Source organism: Lodderomyces elongisporus, chromosome 1, assembly GCF_030384665.1.
Source record: "Lodderomyces elongisporus chromosome 1, complete sequence".
NCBI lineage: Eukaryota > Fungi > Ascomycota > Pichiomycetes > Serinales > Debaryomycetaceae > Lodderomyces > Lodderomyces elongisporus.
In genome coordinates, this window is record NC_083673.1 from 1,379,989 (window position 1) to 1,401,713 (window position 21,725).

General features: G+C 36.9%; 7 protein-coding genes across 7 annotated transcripts; 3 read left to right on the plus strand and 4 right to left on the minus strand. All coding sequences in view use genetic code 12, as the record gives it.

Annotated features, from left to right (window-relative positions):
- Nucleotides 1–2,745: 2,745 nt before the first annotated feature.
- PVL30_000492 (uncharacterized protein) lies at nucleotides 2,746–4,800 on the plus strand (the record flags this gene model as incomplete). The annotated part of the gene is made up of 1 exon (XM_001527937.2): nucleotides 2,746–4,800. One exon carries the CDS (start codon nucleotides 2,746–2,748, stop codon nucleotides 4,798–4,800), a length of 2,055 nt encoding a protein of 684 aa, XP_001527987.2.
- Nucleotides 4,801–5,665: 865 nt separating this feature from the next.
- On the plus strand, nucleotides 5,666–7,342 carry PVL30_000493 (uncharacterized protein; the record flags this gene model as incomplete). Its single annotated transcript, XM_001527938.2, has 1 exon — nucleotides 5,666–7,342. One exon carries the CDS (start codon nucleotides 5,666–5,668, stop codon nucleotides 7,340–7,342), a length of 1,677 nt encoding a protein of 558 aa, XP_001527988.2.
- Nucleotides 7,343–7,448: 106 nt separating this feature from the next.
- On the minus strand, nucleotides 7,449–9,425 carry PVL30_000494 (uncharacterized protein; the record flags this gene model as incomplete). The annotated part of the gene is made up of 1 exon (XM_001527939.2): nucleotides 7,449–9,425. One exon carries the CDS (start codon nucleotides 9,423–9,425, stop codon nucleotides 7,449–7,451), a length of 1,977 nt encoding a protein of 658 aa, XP_001527989.2.
- A 589-nt stretch (nucleotides 9,426–10,014) lies between these two features.
- On the plus strand, nucleotides 10,015–10,740 carry YUH1 (ubiquitinyl hydrolase 1; the record flags this gene model as incomplete). The annotated part of the gene is made up of 1 exon (XM_001527940.1): nucleotides 10,015–10,740. One exon carries the CDS (start codon nucleotides 10,015–10,017, stop codon nucleotides 10,738–10,740), a length of 726 nt encoding a protein of 241 aa, XP_001527990.2.
- A 1,943-nt stretch (nucleotides 10,741–12,683) lies between these two features.
- Nucleotides 12,684–14,183, minus strand: ZWF1 (Glucose-6-phosphate 1-dehydrogenase; the record flags this gene model as incomplete). Its single annotated transcript, XM_001527941.2, has 1 exon — nucleotides 12,684–14,183. The coding sequence occupies one exon, from the start codon at nucleotides 14,181–14,183 to the stop codon at nucleotides 12,684–12,686; it is 1,500 nt and encodes a 499-aa protein (XP_001527991.2).
- A 1,683-nt stretch (nucleotides 14,184–15,866) lies between these two features.
- On the minus strand, nucleotides 15,867–17,666 carry MDR1_1 (GTPase-activating protein; the record flags this gene model as incomplete). The annotated part of the gene is made up of 1 exon (XM_001527942.2): nucleotides 15,867–17,666. One exon carries the CDS (start codon nucleotides 17,664–17,666, stop codon nucleotides 15,867–15,869), a length of 1,800 nt encoding a protein of 599 aa, XP_001527992.2.
- A 1,775-nt stretch (nucleotides 17,667–19,441) lies between these two features.
- On the minus strand, nucleotides 19,442–21,160 carry MDR1_2 (GTPase-activating protein; the record flags this gene model as incomplete). The annotated part of the gene is made up of 1 exon (XM_001527943.2): nucleotides 19,442–21,160. One exon carries the CDS (start codon nucleotides 21,158–21,160, stop codon nucleotides 19,442–19,444), a length of 1,719 nt encoding a protein of 572 aa, XP_001527993.2.
- Between the last annotated feature and the right edge of the window lie 565 nt (nucleotides 21,161–21,725).

A 21,725-nucleotide genomic window follows, 5' to 3' on the forward strand; every position in this document is an offset into this window, starting at 1 on the left:
AACATAAACTGTCCGTCGTTTGCTTTGTTGGCAGAAGGAGAATCTTCCAGTTTCCTTTCCATTTTTTCTTTTTTTAGCATTAGATGCAGTTTTATTCACCTTTTTCGTGTTTTTTTGATTGTTTGTTCTTTTTTTTTTCTTTGGCACTGCTGAAACAGAAGCGGAAGGTAAGATCTACGCAATGGTTGCGAATAATTGCAATTCTAGATTTACGCTGAGTTTTGGTTTTGATGAGAACAATAGATATGGTCCTTTATGTTTTTTTCCTCCTCCTTCTCCTTCTCCACCATTTCTTCTTCTTCTTTTGTTGTTTATTCGGATCAAGTTTTCTGTTTCAACTTCTAATTGTTTGAAATCAACAAGGCGGGTTATATTCACTAGCGCTGAAATTTTAAGCGAAGTTGGAACCAGCACTAAGAGAGACTGGTACTAAAAGTAGTAATTGTTCGTTGATTATTCTCTCTCTCTCTTTTCAGAAATAGAAATATAGTTGGAGTTAGAGAACAGAGATTGGTAACACATTATTAGTAGTCACGAAATAAACATTGACTGGTCTGAACATCATAGCTGGTGACTTTACTACTGAAAGTTGCTGTTCCTGTAGTTGAATGTGATTTGAATATGAAAGGAACAAATGGAGCGATTTAATTTTTTATTTTTATTTTATTTTTTTTAATTTTTTTATTTTATTTTTTTTTATTTTTTATTTTTATTTTCCCACTCAAGAAAAGAAAAGTGTCGATCGTTGATTTATGTTGCACAAAACGAGAATCCCTTTTTTTCCCCTCCAAACGTCCAAAAAAAAAAAAAAGTAGAGAATGGCAGTTCCGGTCAAGGCAAGTCAATTTCCAGGTTGATTTCAAGGTTGATTTCAAGGTTGATTGAAGCAGATAGAAGTGAAATTTAAGCAAAGTTTCCAATTTTTAGTAAAGTATTCTGAGCTAAGCCTGGAGACAGAAATAAAAGCAGAAACAAAATAAAAAAAAGAAATAAGGGAAGAAAAGAGAAAAGAGATGAACTAGACAGAGAATTAAAAGGGTTTGCCAAAAAAGAAGAAGAAAAAGAAGAAGAACTAATTCTTGCAACTCCTCATACTTGATAGTCCCAGTCACAATGTTGACGCAAACCCTCCCCTTTCCCAAAGACTCTGTTTTTATCTCTATCACTCTTTCTTCTGCAAAACTAATAGCTGACCACTCACGGAATTATACCAGAGAGGTAATATATCTCAGGATGAACCAAAAAATAAAAATAAAAAAAGAAGGGAAATTATAAGTGCTTTAGTTTCTGTTTTGGTTTCTGTTTGCATATTTTTTTTTCATTTTGTTTGGCGATTCTTCTGCTATGCTAGTCACAATCAGTGATGAAGACAATATTCTTGTAGTGAGAGTAAAAAGGGTTAGGAGTTGCGCAAGGAAAGATTTTTGTCAAATTCGTAAGCACTCTGATGCACATAAAGCTACAAGATGGATCTACAATGATGCACCAGTTGCAGAAAGACGCTTCCTACTTTCATTGTCATCTTTTCCTTTCCAATTCTTTTGCTCTTGCTCTTGCTTTGTTTTGCTCTTGCTTTGTTTTGCTCTTGCTCTTGCTCTTGCTCTTGCTCTTACTTTGTGGGGATGGATATTTTTTCTTTGAGTTTCAGCTCATACTACTTGTTTTCTTCTATTTCGGTACGGTGATCTCTCAGTCAATCCTCTATGAATATTGTAGTCACTTGCAGTTCCGGTGAACTTGGTCTTCCATATATATATATAAAATAAAAGTAAAAATAAAAATAAAAATGAAATCACACCTAGTTCCGGTCCACCAAAATACTTTCCAGCCCCTTGGACACGAAATCTGGTCTTTGATTTTCATCTTGAATTTAAAAAAAAGAAGAAAAACATCAATAAAAAATGGGAGGAGACGAAGAGAAAGTTTACTAAACAGCTGATAATAAATAGATGAAGATAGTAAGAATAATTTCCATTTAAAGGTCCGTGACATTTCTTTTATTTTTGAAAACAACCACCATTACCCACCACCACCACCACATCCACATCCACAAACTCAAGAAAGAAGATAGAGAATCAAAAGAAAGGAAGGAAAAGAAAATAAATTTCTTCATCAGTCAATCTACTTCAAGTATAGTTTATCACCCTACTTTTTATTTCTTCAGCTGAATCAGTTTACCTGAAATCAAGAAGCCAGCCACACGGGTTAAGCATTCACTTTATTTTTCTTTATTTCTTTTTTTTTCCTTTTTTTTTTCTTCAAAGATTTATTTTATTCTTTATTTTATTCTTTTTTTTTTTCTTTTTTTTTTTTTGGGTGAAACCACAAATCTACAACTCCTTAAAATATTCCCAGGCCAAAGTACACCTTCAACGATTAAAGCACCGTTGATAAATACTTATTTCTTATTTTGTTTTCAAAGCAAATTATAGAAACAAGAAACAAGAGACAGAAGGAATAATTTCTTGTGGAAAGTACATTAATCTTTACGACTACACATTTACAATAATATACTCCCACCACATTTCCTTTCCCAAATCAACGAACCACTTTTAACATACCATCTCAACTTTATCGTAAGGTTAGATCCTTCCCTTTTGCTTTTAGTTTCCTTTTCGATTCCTTTTCGATTCTCGTTTCTTTTTTTTTTATATTTTTTTTTAACTTTTCATCCTTCTTTTTTGGATGAAAAGAAAAGAAAAGAAAACTCAAAATTAACAAGAAGAAGGTTAACCTTAATTTAAAATGTCAACGGTTTCTGCAAATATGGCAGGAAAGCCTCATAATTCTACCAGATCAAGGCCAATGAGCTTATACACTACACCGCCATTGGAACTACCCGAAGAGCCTGACCTGGACAGCTCCAATACCAAGGAACTCCAAAACCTCAAATATCAAAAGTTTACTTATCGGCTACTGACTTTTTCAGTAAATCTGCCGAGTTCAGTGAACTCTACATCACCCACTGCTCCCTCCACCACCACTACTACTAATAATAATAACAACAACAAAAATAACAATATCAATAATAATATCAATAATAATACTACCACCACCACTACTAAATCAGCAACGAGGAATATGAAAGAACCGCAAAGGCAACCCAGCACCAACAATAGTCCTCTAAAAACAGGATTGCGAACGCCCATGGCTAATGGTGCAAGCTTTTCGCAAACACCAAGTGCACCACCTTCGCCAAAAACACCTACAAATGAAATATTTATAAGCACCTGCAAGGAACCAATGTTTGAGCTTAAAACACCCCAAACTGATTTCAAAAAGACTCCTACTAAACGCATGAGTCTACCACCAAATTACCTTGAACCCCATTCACCGTTTTTGAAGCAACAAAATGAATCATTATTAGAGGAAAAACCAAACATTAAATCACCCTCAAGAATATTCAAAAGACTATCAGGCATGTTTGGACGACACACAACAAAATCACTGCCGACTGGCAAACAATTGACTGATTTGGGAAAAGAAAACGACCTAAAAAAACATTATGGTGGTGAATTGCAGCAACAACCACAAACTAATCGCACTGTTTACAAGACACAGAAGTTTCAAACAACACCAACGACTCTGCCCACTCACACATTTGTATTTCCAGCACTAAACAGATTTGATACCCTTTCGGAGAAACAAATCAAGACACTTTCCTTATCTTCAAAAACCTCATCACTTTCACCACAAAATAATATTTTTCAAAACACTCCACAGTCAAGCTACCCACCTTCCAACAATAACTCTGATCTCATTGATGTCTCAAAAATTGACATCAATGACTCGACTTTTACTGTATACGACACCACAATTGACTCCTTTGACACAAGTATCCCTATTAGATCACCAGCTCGACCATGTCCAACAACATTGTCTACCCCAAAAAGAGAAAAGAGCACAAACTCATCCATTCGAAACAAGTCAAGCGAGAAGCGCTATAGCTCTGTTGATGGATACCTGTCAGTTCCAGAAGTAAAAGTTTCCTCTCCAGGCCAATACCCGAATGATGTAGTGATGCCAATCCCGGAACCAAACCCAAGTTCAAAGCCGTCTGTAGTTGCGCCAAGACGAAGCTCAACCCTCCGCTCCCACTCTAATATTGCCAGTACCACCAGTAACACTAGTAACATTAGTAACACCAGTACCACTGGTAACACCAGTAACACCAACTTTAACACTACCCCCACGAGAAGCAGAAGCAACAGCAAAAAAGCTAGTAATAGACATCTGATTGCAGGTCCGCCATCGGCTTACCCTAGCTCACATCTGGTGCATAGCACTCCCGCCTCTGAAGCCGATTCCATTTTGAAACTAAACATTTATCTTCAAGAATACAATACACCTTTGCAATTGCCACTGCAACTGCAACTGCAACTGCTGCTGATACTGCTATTAGATGGTAAACAACTAAACCAGTCTGCAAACTTCATTGCAATCAAGCTTAGAAAAGATAAACTTCGAAACATCAATGAGCTCATCAACGTTATTCTCTTTAAAATTATGACCAAGCGACAGGATATTAACGTTAACGATGTCAAGTTGAGCATATTTTTTCGCGATCCAGCTTTGAAGCCTATTGTATTAAAGGACTGTATTGGTGGGCATAGACCAAACTCGATTGCAGCCGCAAGTCCAACAAAGACCAAAAGTCCCATTAGTATATACACACCAACATTATCGGAAGGTGAGAAGAACGCATTTGGACAAGCACAAGAAATCTATATAAACAGCGACGCTTTGCTTTTGGATTATGTGCAATTGAAACGGAAATTGTATATCAAGGCTCAATTTTAGTGACGTTAAAATGTGCAATGCAATACATTGGCCGAGGAGGACATGAATATGCTATTGTATAATAAAATATAATGCCTGTAATGTAACACTATCATGTAACACTATTATATAACTCTGCAATATAATGAAGAACAAAAAAAGCAGCTATGGAAACAAGTGCTCTTGACTAGTAATTGACTTTATGTCGATTCAAAGAGCTTTAATATAATAAAATGTAAAAAAATTCCAATACAATCACTGTTGCTTACATGTTCATTCTGGTTTTTTTTTTTTCATCATTCACTCAATCCAAACTTTCCTTGTTGCATCTAAACAACCATTCTTTATTCTCGTGGCCCGGTATTTACATAGAGTGATGCAGAATGTTAACATTTTGCATAGAAGTAGCAGGAATACAACAAAGTGAACACGTGATCTCATGCTTTAACCTGAGACTTGCGGTGCTGCGTCTTGGATTTTTAAATTCTAATTTTTTTTTTATTTTTTTATTTTTGAAATTTTCCATTCTAAATTTGAGTTGCGGGTAAAGAAGAGAGAAAAAGACTATACAACAGAAGGAAAAAGGATATTGCGAGGATTTTTAAGTTGGTGCTTTAAACAATAAATTGTAAGAGTAGACACGGGGCCCGATTCAAATGGAACTGCACCACATTCTAACCATGACGACCATTTAAACAAGAATAGGATACAAGCTCGACATAATCACAACTTTTTTCATATACGGATACAACATACTCGCAGTTAACTCTTCACATAAAACATATAAATTTATTTATTAAATTATTTATTCATTTACATTTACATATATATATATATATATATATATATATATATATATATACTAGCACTTTAAACGGGATACAAGATGGCCGATATATTTGATATGGATGGCTACGAGCAGCAACAACAACAACAGCTGCTTGCAAATGGTATATCCAAATTGAGTCTAGGTTTGCGCCATAACCCCGACATGCAACTCAACTATAAGCTACTCGATACTGAGGATTTAAACAATGACATCAACGATAAGAATTGCAACAATAACAATGATATACCAGAAGTAGACGAAGATCAAGGTGATGAGGACGATAGATTCAACGAGAACCATGCAGTTCGAGACTATTATCCTACTGAGAGCGCGCCAATCAGGATACATGGCGACCTACGGCAATTGCAAGTACCTAACCTTGATTCTAGCCAAAGACCACCCTTTGCTAGACCGCGTCGCAAATCCTCAATAGTCTCTTCGTATGAGGTCAGAATTGGACAAGAAGACTTTATATCCTCAAGCTTGGTGATAGATAACACTACATTTGTTGATGGAACAGAGAGTATTCGGGCTCTGCAAGCTCCCATTTATAAACCCAAACTAACTGATTTTGAGCCAATAAAAGTCTTGGGGAAAGGATCATACGGCAAAGTTTTACTTGTACGGGAAGTACGTACTGGCAAGCTCTTTGCGCTGAAACAACTACAAAAGGCATCACTTATCATCAACCAAGATGAGGGCGACGTACCAGAATCCGACCCAAATGCAACAATACCAACAACAATACCAACAACAGAACCTAAATTGCACGCGAAAAATTATCAACGTACACTTAGTGAGAAACAAATCTTGGAGATTGTCAATCACCCAAACATTGTCAAGCTATACTATGCTTTTCAGGACAACAATAAGTTGTACCTCATCCTAGAATACTTACAAGGTGGGGAATTGTTCCATCACTTGTCAATGGAAAAGTTTATGAGTGAAAAAAGTGCCGCTTACTACATTGCACAATGCAGTTTGGCACTCCACTACTTACACACAAGAGTCAAAGTTATTTACAGAGACTTGAAACCAGAAAATTGCATGTTGAATGCTAGAGGTGACTTGGTCTTGACTGATTTTGGCTTGAGCAAAGTTGCGCCAGATTCTGATGACCCCAGCAAGAAACTAAATTCGATGACCGGTACAATTCAGTACATGGCACCCGAAGTCATTGAAGGCCAAGAATACGATTACCTTGTTGATTGGTGGAGCTTGGGATGCGTCGCGTTCGACTTGCTTACAGGCTCACCGCCATTCCCCGGCCTGAATGCAGACAAGGTGTTGCAAAAGATTAAAAATTTTAAGAAAAATTTAAAGTTTCCGTTTTACTTAAGCACAGATGCCAAGGATATATTACGCAAATTATTGCAAGTTGACCCGAACAAGAGATTAAATGTCGATGAAGACTGGGAAAGATTCAAAAAACACAATTTTTTTCGCCACATTGACTGGAGGAAATTGGAAACTATTGACAGCTTTGATAATAAACATGATGATGATGATGATGATGATGATGATGATGATTTCTTACCTCCAATATTGCCTATCATCACCGACCCTATATTAGCTGAAAACTTTGATTCTGACTTCACCGAGATGGAGTTTACGCCACACCAGCACGCTAGTCACTTATCTCTGAAGCAAACATTTTACATGAAAGACTTTTCATACATCAATCCAAAATTTTTAGACAATTTTAAGCCAAGTGAGGAGAAAATCATTGAATAAGTAAAGAAAGAAAGGCTCTTTTTTATTTTCATACAGCTTTTTTTAATTAAAAAAGCAAAAAATAAAAAAAATAAAGAGATCAATTGTGTAATATTTATTAAAATGTTTAGAATAGAAATAGACAAATTAGAATCATAATTATTATTCCCAAATTCACCAACAGTTCGCATATCATCACCAATCTAATATCAAATTCGTACATGCAATTATGTAAAAAGTTGAGTTTAAACAACTTGGGTACAATCACAGATAAAAGAACACCTATGCATGATGAAATGGGCATCATGTCAGTGTTCAAATCACTAGGACATTTTAAAACGTAGAACCCCAATATTATAAAAGTAAGCAATTGCCAAACCAAGTAATTTAACTCGTCAAGAAGCACCCACCCCCATGAGGCATCAACAATCAATTGGCCATACCTCATGAACCATGCATCGGGACTAAATCCCAATGTCACCAGACTAAGTGAGAGGTCATAATAGTAAGACATAAACGCTTGGAAATGGAAAACCCGATGGGACCCGCTCGTATGTGTGGGGAATGTTTGAACATTGTGCATGAGATGTGTACCGTTTTCGAGATCAGCGTGTTGCTCTTGACCTAGACGATAGTGCGAAAGACTGCTCTTTAGTAAAGGGTACCGCTCGTTGACTTGGATAGCAGTGTCAGGGGGGAAAGGTGTGGAGAATGAAGAAGAAGATGATGAAGAAGATGAAGAAGATGAAGAAGATGAAGAAGTAACACCAGCACCATTGATATCTGACTGTATTGGTAAAAACGGTGGCAAAAGCCATGCCAACCTGTTTATAAGATTGATGAGTATTTGTCTTTTCGTGTAATGTACTCTGTTGCATTTATTTTGTGATTGTTGTTGCGACTGTGGTTCAGTTTCGTCGTTGTCACTAGAATGGCCATTCAATGATTCCACATCTGTCGGCAGTTCATCAATATTCTCATAAACTTCTTCCACCTCAGGTAATATATGATCTCTAGCTAGTCCCGCTAGCTTTAGATCAGGGAAATGAGTTCCCTCCATGGATTTTGGTGGAGGATTCTCGTCGAAATCCTCAAAAGTAGCAATCGCAACTGCGGTATTTAAGTGGTAGGTGTCTTTAGGGGACACTGAGTATAGCCTATGAATTAAATCAGAACACGATTTGTAGTTTTTGACACCGCCATCTTCTGTAAATGACAACCGCCTTGCTGCAGAAGGAGGAGCAATATCAACAGGACATGGCGGTATAACAGCAACTGATGATCTTACTGACTCATCTGTTTGGCTCAATGTATTGAATTCAGTTTGTCGAGTTGTTTTGAACTCGGATGGCAAGACTTTATAACTCAACTTCCTACTGGCTATCTTACTAATAATCGTGTTTCCAGAGTCCTCACTCGATGTCGAGTGCCTTAAAGACTGATTTTTGCCTGACCCTGCACTTGCTAAAGCATTTGGCTCTACTTTACCTTCAACAAGCATTGTCTTCCACAACTCAGTTACTTCCTGGTCATTATCTACACTGTATCTATTCCGATAAGCGTCCTGGTTGAGCCACAAGTTGTAATACTGCAAAAATTTGGCATAATGTTGAACATAGTTTTCCGGACTGTACAAGTATACTCTTAAAGAAGGTAGCGTATACCCAGCCCAGATGAGGCATATATCAAAAGGTGTTAATTGATATGATGCCTTTGTGCCGTGGTACAATACTAAGCCAAGTTTCAACAATTCTTCCGTTATTGGATAATAAAATGTCAAGAAATGTGATTGAATAGGAGTGGATGACATCAGGCCGGCTGATGACACAAAACTTGAGGTGGCTGCAAAGATTAATTGATAAATGAATTTTATAATGAATGAAAACGAAGCAATGATTATCCCCGTAAATAAATCGCCAATAATCTTTGAAGCCTGACAGTAGTTGGAAAGCTTAGACTTGTGATTATTGACGTATTCATTATTTCCACTATTATATTCATTTCCTAAAGGGTCCTGTGGCAGCACGTAATAAGATATAGAGACAATACTGAGGCATACTAGCCATAAGATTGAGATTACGGCATAGTATGACCTTCCTCTCATCGAGAGAAGCTTTTATTTTTAGGGCAATATTAAGTGATTATGGTAACGACAATGGTAATGATAATGATGACTAGTAAAGCTATCGTATTAATATGTGGTATTCACTGACTAGGTTAATGGTTTGTTATGTCGTTTGACTGCAAAAAATAACGCCGCGTAGCTCACGATGTGTGTATTAGTAATGCTAAATCTCTCGCTAATGATTTGTTGATGGTTTGTTGATGATTTTCACCGCTGTCGCGGGAAAAAGAAAAAAAAAAGGATATATTTTTAGTCAAGGTAATTCACGACAATCTGTTGTTGTCATTCTCGTTTGTTTTTTTCCGACACTAAATATCTTAACTTTCCCCGCCATCAACTATTATTATGTGAGATGTGAGACTCATGTCCCTTGACACACACACACACACTCACTCACTCACTCACATGCACACACACATGCACACATGTGCACTTTTTCAATTACTAGATAATAACGTTCAATAGTCAAAACTTATTTATTCTTTGTATTACTTAAACCCATAGGACAGTTATTTTCTTTGGTTTTATTATTTCAATTGGCTAGTATAATTTATTTTTTTTTTCATCAATGTCTGACTCCAAGCTGGTGATTCCACTCGAGTCTAATCCACAGATCTTTTCTGATCTCGCACACAAGTTGGGACTCTCGCCACTCTTGCAGTTCCATGATGTCTACTCGTTAACGGACCCTGATCTTATTGCATTTTTACCACAACCAATATCTGGGATTATTTTGTTATTTCCTTTAACTCCAGGGTACGAGTCATATAGGAAGGAAACTGATCAACAAAAAAGAGTTTACGACAATAGCAACCCCAACATCAACTGGTTAAAGCAAACCATTGGCAATGGATGTGGCTTATATGCGCTTTTGCATATTCTCACGAACCTCCCATCTGACTTGAACATTTCCAATCTGATAATAAGCGACATTACTGCAAATTTGGGTCCAAATAAATCCGTTCAAGAGACCAGTCTTTTGATTGAAGATTTGGAACGCAGAATTCAATTGGATGAGAATTACGGATCACAGGGACAAACCGAGGCACCCGAGGCGGGAGCAAATGTTGAATTCCATTTCATTTCATTCATAAAGGGCAAAGACAATCACTTGTATGAACTAGATGGAAGGCGAAACGGTCCTATAGATCTCGGAACTGCAAGTGATGTGACGAATGAAAACTTGATTCAAGAGCAAAAAATTGTAGATAAGATTCAATTTTACATTGACAATACAGACGAGGCTAATAAAAACAATTTTGCAATCATGGCCATTGGACCAGCCTTGGATTAGGTGTTGAGTTTAGATTAGTGTGTTTCTTTTTTTTTATTGTAATCTTTGTTTCTAGTTTTCAGTAGAGTGCTGAGTCGGGGAAAGAGTAAATAAATAAAGAAGTAAATAATGAAAAAATAAGTTAGTGAGGTGGTGAATTGGTGAATTGGTGAAAAAAAAAGAGACAGCTAGCAATGTTTTCAAAATCATTTTTCCAGAATGTCAAAATGTTCATGTTGAACTGCTGCTGTTCATGGATCACCAGATTTTGGTCCTAGCTTTGAACTTGCCAGCTCAGATGGAAAATCGTGGAACTTTTCCCTCTTTAGAGATGAACTTCAAAAATCAGTGCTGGCAGTGAGGTTATACACAAAACTTATAAACTGAAAATATTTGTCTGTATGGTCTCTCTACCTGCATATAAGTCTCCCGTCCATCGCATTATATACCATCCAGTGAGCAAAAAAAAAATTATATAAATGCTCGAATTCACCAGAAAAATTTGATCCCTCTTCTCATCTCTTTCTTCTTCTTCTTTTACTTTTTTCTTCTTATAACCACAATCACCAAGTTCAAAACCTAAGGTTGTCGTGAACTGAATTGATGGAGCTAAAGCTCCATACAATGAGTTCATTTCAACCAAACTCACCCACAATACTTTCCAATATAATTACTTTGATCTTACCACAATCACAAAGTATACAGTCAATGTATTAAATTTTTTTTTCTGCTTTTTTTTCATTCATTTGTGAAGAAGATGAAGAGAAGGGTTTGTTTGAGATGATGAATTTTAGTTCACTTCTTTCCTAGTCTGATTCGACTATGATTTTATACAGACAACGACAAATACCTGCCACTTCTCCTTGTTACACCTTCTGGGTGTAACGGGCTTAGTGTGCTTATACTTGCCAGTATCTACATTTCTGATCTATCAACAAACTTTTCTCATCTTTTTTGCTCAAATTGAATCAGAAAATAAAAAAAAATTTCTTCTACATTGATTATGATTTTGTGAGTTGAGGTGCATCTTTGATGCGTTCTCGATGTGGTTATGATTAAAGTTTTTAAGGTTTGTGGGAGGATACTCATCGCAAGGTAGGATCGGTTTTTTTTAAAATAAGTATCCATCTTGTGGTGGTGTTTTACAAACGACAACAAAAGCAACTGAAGGGGAAGTGAATAGACATTTTGTTTTTTTCACTTTTTTGAATTGAGGTGAGCAAGGAGAATAATTTTTAAAAACATCATTGAAGGAGGATAAAGAGAAGAGAAATAGGAGGAGGAAGATGAAGAGGAGAAATTGATTTCTTTTTTTTTTTCTTTTTTTCTTGCAATTTTGACAGATTTAAGGTGATGAAAACGTACCATAACATTCGCAGTTTCCTCGGTAGCATACAACACGAACCTAATTCATGTATGTCGGTGACCGCCGAATCGACCTTCCTTTGGATGTCTGATTAAATCTGTCAACTTTGTTGGTTTGAATCAATTTTTTTGTCTTTCTTTTTCTTTTTCTTTATCCTCTTCTCATTTGTTTATGAGAAGATGAAGATCCTCATCATGATATTTAATGCTTGTTTTCCTTGATTTCTTAACCTCAGTAACAACTTCTGTGCACTTGTTGAGTTTGTAATGCAAATGTATCTGAAAATTTTTTTTTCTTTTAAAAAAATAAATAGAGGTGGCTTGGTAGTTGTAAATTGTTTATGGTTAGTTTAAAAGAGGAAAGTAGGTGGAGAGTTGGAAAAATGAGAAAATTGTGAAAATTGTGAAAATTGTGAAAATTGAGAAACTGTAAGATATCTATATGTTGCTCTACTATATTATTTTTTTTTTCTTTGTTCCTTTTCTTAAATTTAGGCTCTCTTTTCCGGGTAAGCATTTACTTTTTCTTCATTGGTGTTATTCCAAAAGTCTATTTCTGTTCTGTTTTTTTGTTCTTTTTTCATCTTTTTTTATTTTCTCTAAATCTTTCCCTTGACATCTGGCTCAGTCAATGGCCATTGGTAACTACCTGGTTCGTTAAAGACGTAACCGTGCTTTGTCAAGAAATCTCTCAACCCCTTTGGTCCTTTAGATCCGTATGGGTACTTCTCCAAGTTCAAGTTTGGATCATTTTCAAGTGCCTCCAAGAACGGCGTGAACAATTTCCAGGATACATCCAACTCGTCGTCTCTTACAAAGTTGGCGTGGTTGCCATGCAAGACATCTCTCAACAAGGACTCGTAGGCTTCTGGGATCCAGAAATCCTTGGAGTATCGTTTTGAATATGTCAAGTCCAAGTCTGTCAATGATGTTTCTGTTGAGACACCTGGGATCTTGGAGTTGATCTTCAAGTAGATGGCTTCGTCTGGTTGAACTCTGATAACCAATTCGTTTCTGTGGATATCTTTGAACATGCCTCTAGCAACAGGTTTGAATTGGATTCTGATTTCCACTTTACCCTCATCCAAGGCCTTACCAGCACGCAAAACCATTGGCACGCCGTCCCATCTCTCATTGTGGATCTTGATACCCATTGCACAATAAGTAATACATTTTGAGTCCTTGGCCACGGTTTCGTCATCCAAGTATGATGGTTTCTTGCCGTCTTCTGATTTGTCGTATTGTCCCACGAGCACGTCATTGGCGTCAATAGTGTCAAATGCCTTCAATACCTTCACTTTCTCGTCTCTTACTGCTTCAGGATCAAAAGAGACGGGTCTGTCCATGGTTAACAAAGTCAAGATTTGCAACAAGTGGTTTTGCATAACGTCTCTAATGATACCAATGGTGTCAAAGTAGCCGCCTCTTCCCTCGGTTCCAAATGGTTCTTTAAAGCTGACTTGGATCAGGGCAATGTGGCTCTTGTTCCAAACGCCGCTAAACAATTCGTTACCAAATCTCAATACAAGCAAGTTTTTCACCATTTCCTTACCCAAGTAGTGGTCAATTCTGTAAATTTCCTCTTCGCTAAACAAGGGAGCAATGGAGTTTTGCAATTCTCTAGCACTTTTCAAATCGTGGCCAAATGGTTTTTCGATAACCACTCTAATGATACCATTGTCCTTCTTTGGGTAGACATTCTTTTTGATGTGTTCACATACCTCGGTGAACTGGGAGGGAGGCAAGGCCAAGTAGAATAATCTTTCTGGTCTTTCATCAGAGTGTTGACTTTCATAGTCTGTGCATCTCTTTTCTAATTTCTGGTAGCCTTCGTCGGTGTCGTATTGGCCTCTGACATAAGTACAAAGCTTCAAGAATCCCTTTTTGGTCTCGTCGTCTCCACCCTTGAGGTGTTGAGAGATCTTGTCGTGGAATTTCTCTGGACTAAGGTCTGATCTAGCGTATCCAATAATCTGACAGTCGCGGCTCAATTGTTTTTCTCTGTACAATCCGTATAATGCTGGGAAAGTCTTTTTGGCAGCCAAGTCACCACTGGCTCCAAGAATAACAATGGTGTAGTATTTTCCAAATGCAGTCATTTCAATTTATTTTAATTTTATTTTAATATTAATATGAGTATGAATATGAATCTGGAAATGGGGAGATAGACAAGTTTAGGTATGTATACAGTTAGTTGTTGGTAAACTGTAGTTGCTTAATCCTTGTTTGGTTATTTACGTTTCCGGCTTCTAATGATCTTTTCTCTTTTTTTTTTAAGAGATCAATTGTTGCTAATGGCTAGTGTAGGAGGGGAAGGGAGGAGGGTGGTGTAATTATTACTTTAGTGTGTCTAGGTGTTGTTAAGGCACAGGTATATAGTATTTCTCAATTCAAGTGTAAATTGGGGGTTTCCTTCAAGCACTAATTGTCAATTGAGGAATGGAGCAAATGTGAAAAAAGAAGAAGGAGGAATAAGAGGAGGAAAGCAGGAAAGCAAAAAAAAAAGAGGAAGAAGGAGAAGAAAATGAAGGGAATGTTGGAGGATATGAAAATTCAAATGGCAATTTTAAATTACGCCAACTTGCCTCCTGGGGATTATTATTTTTTTTTTTGCTCTCTCTCTCACTCTCTCCCTCTTTCTTTCAAATCTTCCATTTTCTTTTTTTTTTTTTTTCTTTTTTTGTTCAATTTCCATGTATCGGATATCATGGGAGAATAATAATAATAATGCGTCACCTCACCAACAGAAAAAATAAAAAATAAAAAATAATTCCTTTCAAATTCCTTTTTCCTTTAATCTTTTTTTTTTCCATTACTAATTCAGCCGACGCTACCATGAATTTGATACAGAGACACACAAATTACAAATTAACAATCTATTCGTACTCTCTTTATCGTTGCTTGCTGCTCTCTATATCATTATCATTATTATTATCATATCCTTTTAAAAACAGTTTACTTTTATTTTTTTTGTTTTATCTCAAGTGTAAACACATGTCCTAGCTTAGTAATCATAGTGTGTAGTCCAGATGCAAAAGATTAAGCTAAAACTTTTTTGCTAGAAGAAATATAAAAAAGAGAGACGAGTAGTCACTAAAAGATTATATTGAAATGCACTTGCTGGTGGTATATCAAGTATCAGCTAGAAAGCATAGAACATTGTAAAGAGAGGAAAAAAAAGAAAAAGATTCAAAGTTAAGGAACTTGAATTATAAGCTCTAAAGTATACAAAAATTAGGTCTTATGAATATGAATATCCTTCTTTTTTACTTCACTTCAAACCTATCCCTTTACCCGGCATCAGCCTCCCAATACTGGGTGTTTTTAATTAATTTTTTTTTTGGAGGGAGGAGAGAGAAAGATTTATACAATAAATACTAAGAACACAACAATTGGCTTCAGAGTTTATCCGTTGGGCAATATATATAAATTGTATGAGAGACACAATACAAGAAAAGTAAAAGTTTGTAGTGACATTCGTGAGCCTGTCGACCGAAAGAATTTCAGCCAAAATAAAAATAAAATAAAATAAAATAAAAATAAAAATAATAAAATAAATATAAAGTCACATCCTTACACAATGCTAAATCCTTTCTAATAAAAAAATAGTACAACAATAGTATTCGATATCGCACGTGACATGTAAGGACCAACGGTTGCAAAAACGCATTTTTTTTTAAAAATTTTCTTTTTTTTTGTTTTTGTTCTTATATTGCTTGATCAGGTGGGTGAAATACAGATTTGAACCGACTTTTATTTTATTTTTTTTTCACTACCTTGGTTCATCCACTTTTGGCATACTTAGACCTAGCCCTAAGCTTTGGTCCGTTTAAATAAAATAGCACTGGGATGGCTATCATTCCTGTTGCAATAAATGCTATCAAGCACATACCCCACCCAACAGGATAGTTATCAATAGCTAGATTATTGAACAAGGCAGAGCCAAAGATGGGAAACACCGAGGCGACACTAGACCGCACCAAATCATTTGACGCATATACCGATGCAATATACTCGGTCTTGAACGAAGCACTCATATAGTTAAAAAGCGTTTGGAACATAAGAAACGCACCACCACCAATAATCGCCACCCCTATCAAAGGACCTATCCAGTGCGTAAACGTAGTTGCCGACCATGCAAAAATGAATAGTCCTGCTGCAAGCAAACACCCGCCAAATATCGCCAATGGGATAAACACCTCGGGATATATTTGCTGATGGTTCAATATCGGCTTGGTAAACAAGTGGCGGATCAATGGAATATAAAAAACAACCGTTACCAAAACACCAACTAAAATTGACAAGTAGCACAATCCAAGCTCTACCAAGGTAAACCCTCTATTCTCAACAAAATATATAGGGAAAGCCTCAAAGAATAAATACAAGATACTATAGATCATGGCAATATAGATATCAATCAACAACACAACCGGTTCCATCACCGTAATCTCAATTGGACGCCACAATGTCTCAATCAATATCTGCTTGAAACTTTTCAGCTCATTCTCCAATATTCCAGCACTGGTAATCTTGGGATTACCCGTCTTGGCCCGCAACCTCTTGGCCTTCCTGGCCAACAATGTGGGTGCATATGTTTCGGGCAACAAAAAACTGAAAACGGCTAATGCAAATCCAGAAATAATCATTATAAACCAAAAACACCACCTCCACCCACCTTTAACGGTCAAGATTGAGCCAAAAAACGGACCCATAGATGGGCCGGCTACAGCACCAATAGCCCACACCGCTAAAGATATGGGTATATTCCAAGGATGTGTCACATCGGCAACACTTGCACCACCAGTAGCCAAACAGGGACTGCCAAAAAAACCAGCAAGAAATCTCGAAATACAAAACCCACCAACATTTTGAGTCAATGCAGTAGGGATCTGCAATACAACAAACACAAATAGTGTCACAATATAAATTGAAGTCCTTCCAAAAATGGCATTCTCAGATAACGGTGACCACAATAGCGGTCCAATGCCGTACCCCAACACAAATAGGAAAACACCCAACGACAACTCAACCGTAGACCATCCCAACTCTTGCTGCATCTGCTCAATACCCGGTGTATACACTGCAGATGCCATATATACAGAAGTGGTCAACAATGAAATCTCCAATATAAGAAAAGATTTCTCATACCACGGCCAATTACACGGATTATCTGGATCATCGGGACCTTCCCAGTCAACAATAATGTAGCCATCATTGGTAAAATTAGCTTTGGTCTCAGTTGTCAACATTGACGACTGGGAGTCCAACACACCACGAGGTGCTTGTCCTCCTCCTTCTTTTTCTTCTTGCTCTTGCTCTTGCTCTTGCTCTTGTTGTGCTTGTGGCTCCTGAGACTCAATCGGTTCGTCATCTTGAACTTTTGTACGATCGAAATCGTCACTTCCAGCAACAACTGAAGTGCTGCCAACGCTTACACGCTTCTCTTTTTCAAAGTATCCAGGATAATACTTTTCTGGAACGATGTAATCTTCTTTCTCGTCTGGGTGTCTAAAGTACTTATGACCAGATAAATGGTATACTAATCTCGCAACAAAGCTGTCTCTCAAAAATCTATGTGTCATCCAGTAGGTTGTTGTTGTTGTTGTTGTTGTTGTTGTTGAATTTGAAATTGAATTTGAGTAGACAAAGACATCAAAAATACGGTAATTTTATATAAACCAACCCATTTTTATCGAACAAATTATATACTTTTTCAGTACATCTAAATACACCATCCGTCGTCCACCTTTCCATTTCTTTCATCTACCTTCTTTCTCTCCCTTCCCGTCTTTACTATCCTTGTTGCAGCTAATTCACAACTTATTTTTCACCCCCCCCCCCCCCAACCAAAGGATCATATATGAGTAGAAGCAACCAAATTTTTGCCTCTATTGTTCCTGCACAGGGTTCCATCGCTATCTATATGCAATAGCCCTTAAATTGAAAAAAAAAAATAAAACGGTTGCTGTAATGGAAAGGAAAGGAATCGAAAGGAAAGGAGATTAAAATAAAGAAATGAAGGAACATTAAACGATAAAGTAACTACAAGCTGTTAAGCCGTTGACCTAAACCGAAAACCAAAAAAGAATCAGAAAACCAGAAAACCAAAATTCATGCACGTAAACTCTGCATTGATGTACCAGGTCTTACCATAAAATGCAGTTATTTGGCGCTTCTTGCAGCAGAGTGAAAACACACACACACACACACATCTGATCTAAAATTTGCAATCATCACTTAAATGTTTGATTAACCGGTAACTGTTTTTATTTCTGTTTTTCAATATATCAACCCATGGAATAGAAAGGAAAAAGTAGAGTAGATAAGGGTGCGGTAGTGGGTGAGTGAGCGAGAGTGAGAGTGAGAATTAAAAAAAAAAACGGATTGTACTTGTTTCTTTATTGTTCATGGGCTGTTGATTTCTTACATTTTTTTTCCAAATCTCGATTGCTCCCTGAAAAATGGTTTACTTAAATGCAGAGCAGTATGACTCTTTACTCTTTTATTTAAAAGTGTAGTAATAAAAAAAAATCGATCCAAATTTTTTTGGCTAGAAATCCGACAAAACAATTTTTCTTTTTTTTGTTAATCAGTGCAATCTAGTATTGAAGTAGTATTCATTTTCTTTCAAAAATCTACAATTCCTTAGTAGCAAATAAGCTTGATGACTCCAACCATCTTCTCAATCTCTTGAAAGGTCTTATCCTTTGTTAAATTGAAAATAAAAACCAACAAGATGTAAAAAATTGAAAAGACAAAATAAAACTTGTAATCATTGATAATGATTAATTTCGATTGGAAGTGTCGAATGGAATCGATTGAGATCGATCGGAATCGACCGGGATCTATCGGGATCGGTTAGTGTATTCAAACGGTCGTATCTAGCACCCAAAGCGAGATCCGAGTTCCAAGATTTTGTGTTCGAGATATAAGAGAGAAAAATCCATACCGCAGTACATAAAGTTTGTATGGGATCTCGTTTTTTAAGTGACACAAAATCCAAAATTTTGCTCTGGATCTCAGATTTTTCATGGCCAAAATCTGTTCTTCCTTTTGCTTCTTTTTTCAAATTGGCGCCAATTAAGCAGATTTGAGATCTCAAAAAAACATTTGGAGGTTGTTAATTGTTTCTTTTTTTTTGGCCTTTGATTCGGTTAATAATCTTTCATCTCATGGTTTGGCCAGGAGGGGGCCAGACGCGGAAGGTGTGTTGACAGAAACAGTCGACGAGTATCTAGGTTGTAATAAAATTCTATTAGTTTCTAAAGTCAATATACACATCGTTAAATAAATAAATAAATAAATAAAGTATTAAATGAAAAAAGTTGATAAATGTTGAAGACCATCTCTATACACATTAATCATTAGCGTATTTAGACCTCGCTCTCAACTTTGGCCCATTCAAATAAAAAAGTACAGGTATTGCAATCATTGCCAATGCAATAAATGCAACCACACTGATACCCCATCCGACTGGATAGCCCTTGATTGACAAATTGTTAAACAAAGCCTTGCCAAATATAGGAAACACAGAAGCCAGAATAGATCTCACCAAATTATTTGACGCAAAAACAGAAGCTAGGTACTCGGTCTTGAATGAATATCCCAAATAGTTTAATAACGTTTGAAACAATAACAATACACTAATTCCGACAATCGCTATTCCAACCAAGGGCCCAATCCAATGAGTGAATGTTGTTGCTGACCAACCAAAAATAAATAATCCAGCAGCAAGAAACACTCCTCCCACAATCGCTAGTGGAATAAATACCTCAGGGTAGACTTGTTCTCCCCTAATGATTGGTTTTGTGAAATAATGACGCATCACTGGGATGTAAAACAGCAAGGCAATAAATACACCAACAATCAAGGCCAAATAACACAACCCCAACTCGATGGTTGTAAAATTTCTGTTATCAACAAAATATACTGGAAATACTTCAAAGAACAAGTACATAACACAATAAAGCAAAGCAATATAAAGATCAATGAGCAACACCACGGGCTCCATAAAAGTAATTTCTATTGGTCGCCATAATGTTTCAACAACAATCTCTTTAAACTTTTTGTGATGATTCTCCAATAGCCCAACACTAGTAATCTTGTCATTACCCGTTATGGCCCTCAATCTCTTGGCTCGTCTTGCCAATAATGTTGGTGCATAAGATTCAGGAAAGGAGAATATGAAAATAAGTAACACAAATCCCGAAACAATCAAGATAAACCAAAAGCACCATCTCCATCCTCCCTTCACTGTCAATATCGCACCAAAAAAAGGCCCAAATGAAGGGCCCGCATCAGCAGCAAGCGACCAGGCCGACAATGATTGAGGCAAGTTCCATGGATGTGTCACATCTGCTACACTAGCGGCGCCAGTGGATAAACAAGGGCTAGCAAAAAAACCAGCTAAGAATCTCAAGACACAAAATCCACCTACAGTAGTAGTAAGGGCAGTCGGAATCTGCAAAACAGCAAAAATAAATAAAGTAAAGATGTATATCGATGTTCTTCCCATTTCAACGTTTTCAGATAAAGGCGACCAAAAAAGCGGGCCTATTCCATAACCTAAAACAAACAAGAAAACACCAAGTGATAGTTCTACCTCGCTCCAACCTAGTTCCTCCATCATATCTGGGTATGCGGGCGTATACAAAGCGGATGCCATATACACCGCCATCGTCAAGAGTGATATTTGGCCAATGAAAAATGTCTTGGCATACCACGACCAGTTACGAGGATTCTCAAGATCATCTGGTCCATTCCAATCAACAATAATATATTCTTTGCTGTTATAAAGCTCACTGTCAAATTGTGGCGCTATAACGGTTTGAAGAGATGAGCTTGAAGCCTGCTTGCTCCCTTGACCTAGAACAGATGCAGGCTCCAGCATTCCTTCCGCTCCAACAGGACGTTTGCTATTGCTTTGCGGTACATCTTTTTCTTTGCAACAATGTGGATAGTAAAAATCAGGTATTTGGTAATCTTCTTGCTCTTCAGGATGTCTGAAAAATTTCCTGTGGCTCAAGTGATAAACGGTTCGCCCAAAAAAACTATCTCTGATAAACCTATGCAGCATCTGAAGTGAGGGAAAAGTATTAGTTTTAAATTGGAGTGTTTGCTCTTTTTCTTTTTCTTTTTTTTTACTTCTCCTTAATTAGATTTTGCCTTGGTCACCAATGCCATGTCACAAGGAAGAAGATGGAATCAAAAATTGTGTGCATACACACATATATATATATATATATATATGTACACAGTTTTTAATAAAATACGTCAAATTCCGTTTCCAAATAATTTTTTTTTGGCTGGAAACTTTAAGCGCAAACGAAAATTCCGCGGAGATTATCGTTTGAAACCCTTAGAGTTTTAATTGTGCGATGCGCACATATCTATGCCAGAGAGCTACCATGCTTCCGTTTGAATAATCGTCAGAGGAATGCGCTTTTTTCCCTGTTTGGGGTATAATCCCCCCTTAGTAGATAATGCTGAGTAATGTGAACATAAAACGCCAAAATTATCAGCAACAGACTAGTGGCCATCTCAATTCTTTCGAAAGTAACGCTCAATGCCGTAGCACAATCATCAATATGGTAACAAAACTCTCCACATTTAATTATGTAGCCATCAGTCTCTTTTATTTT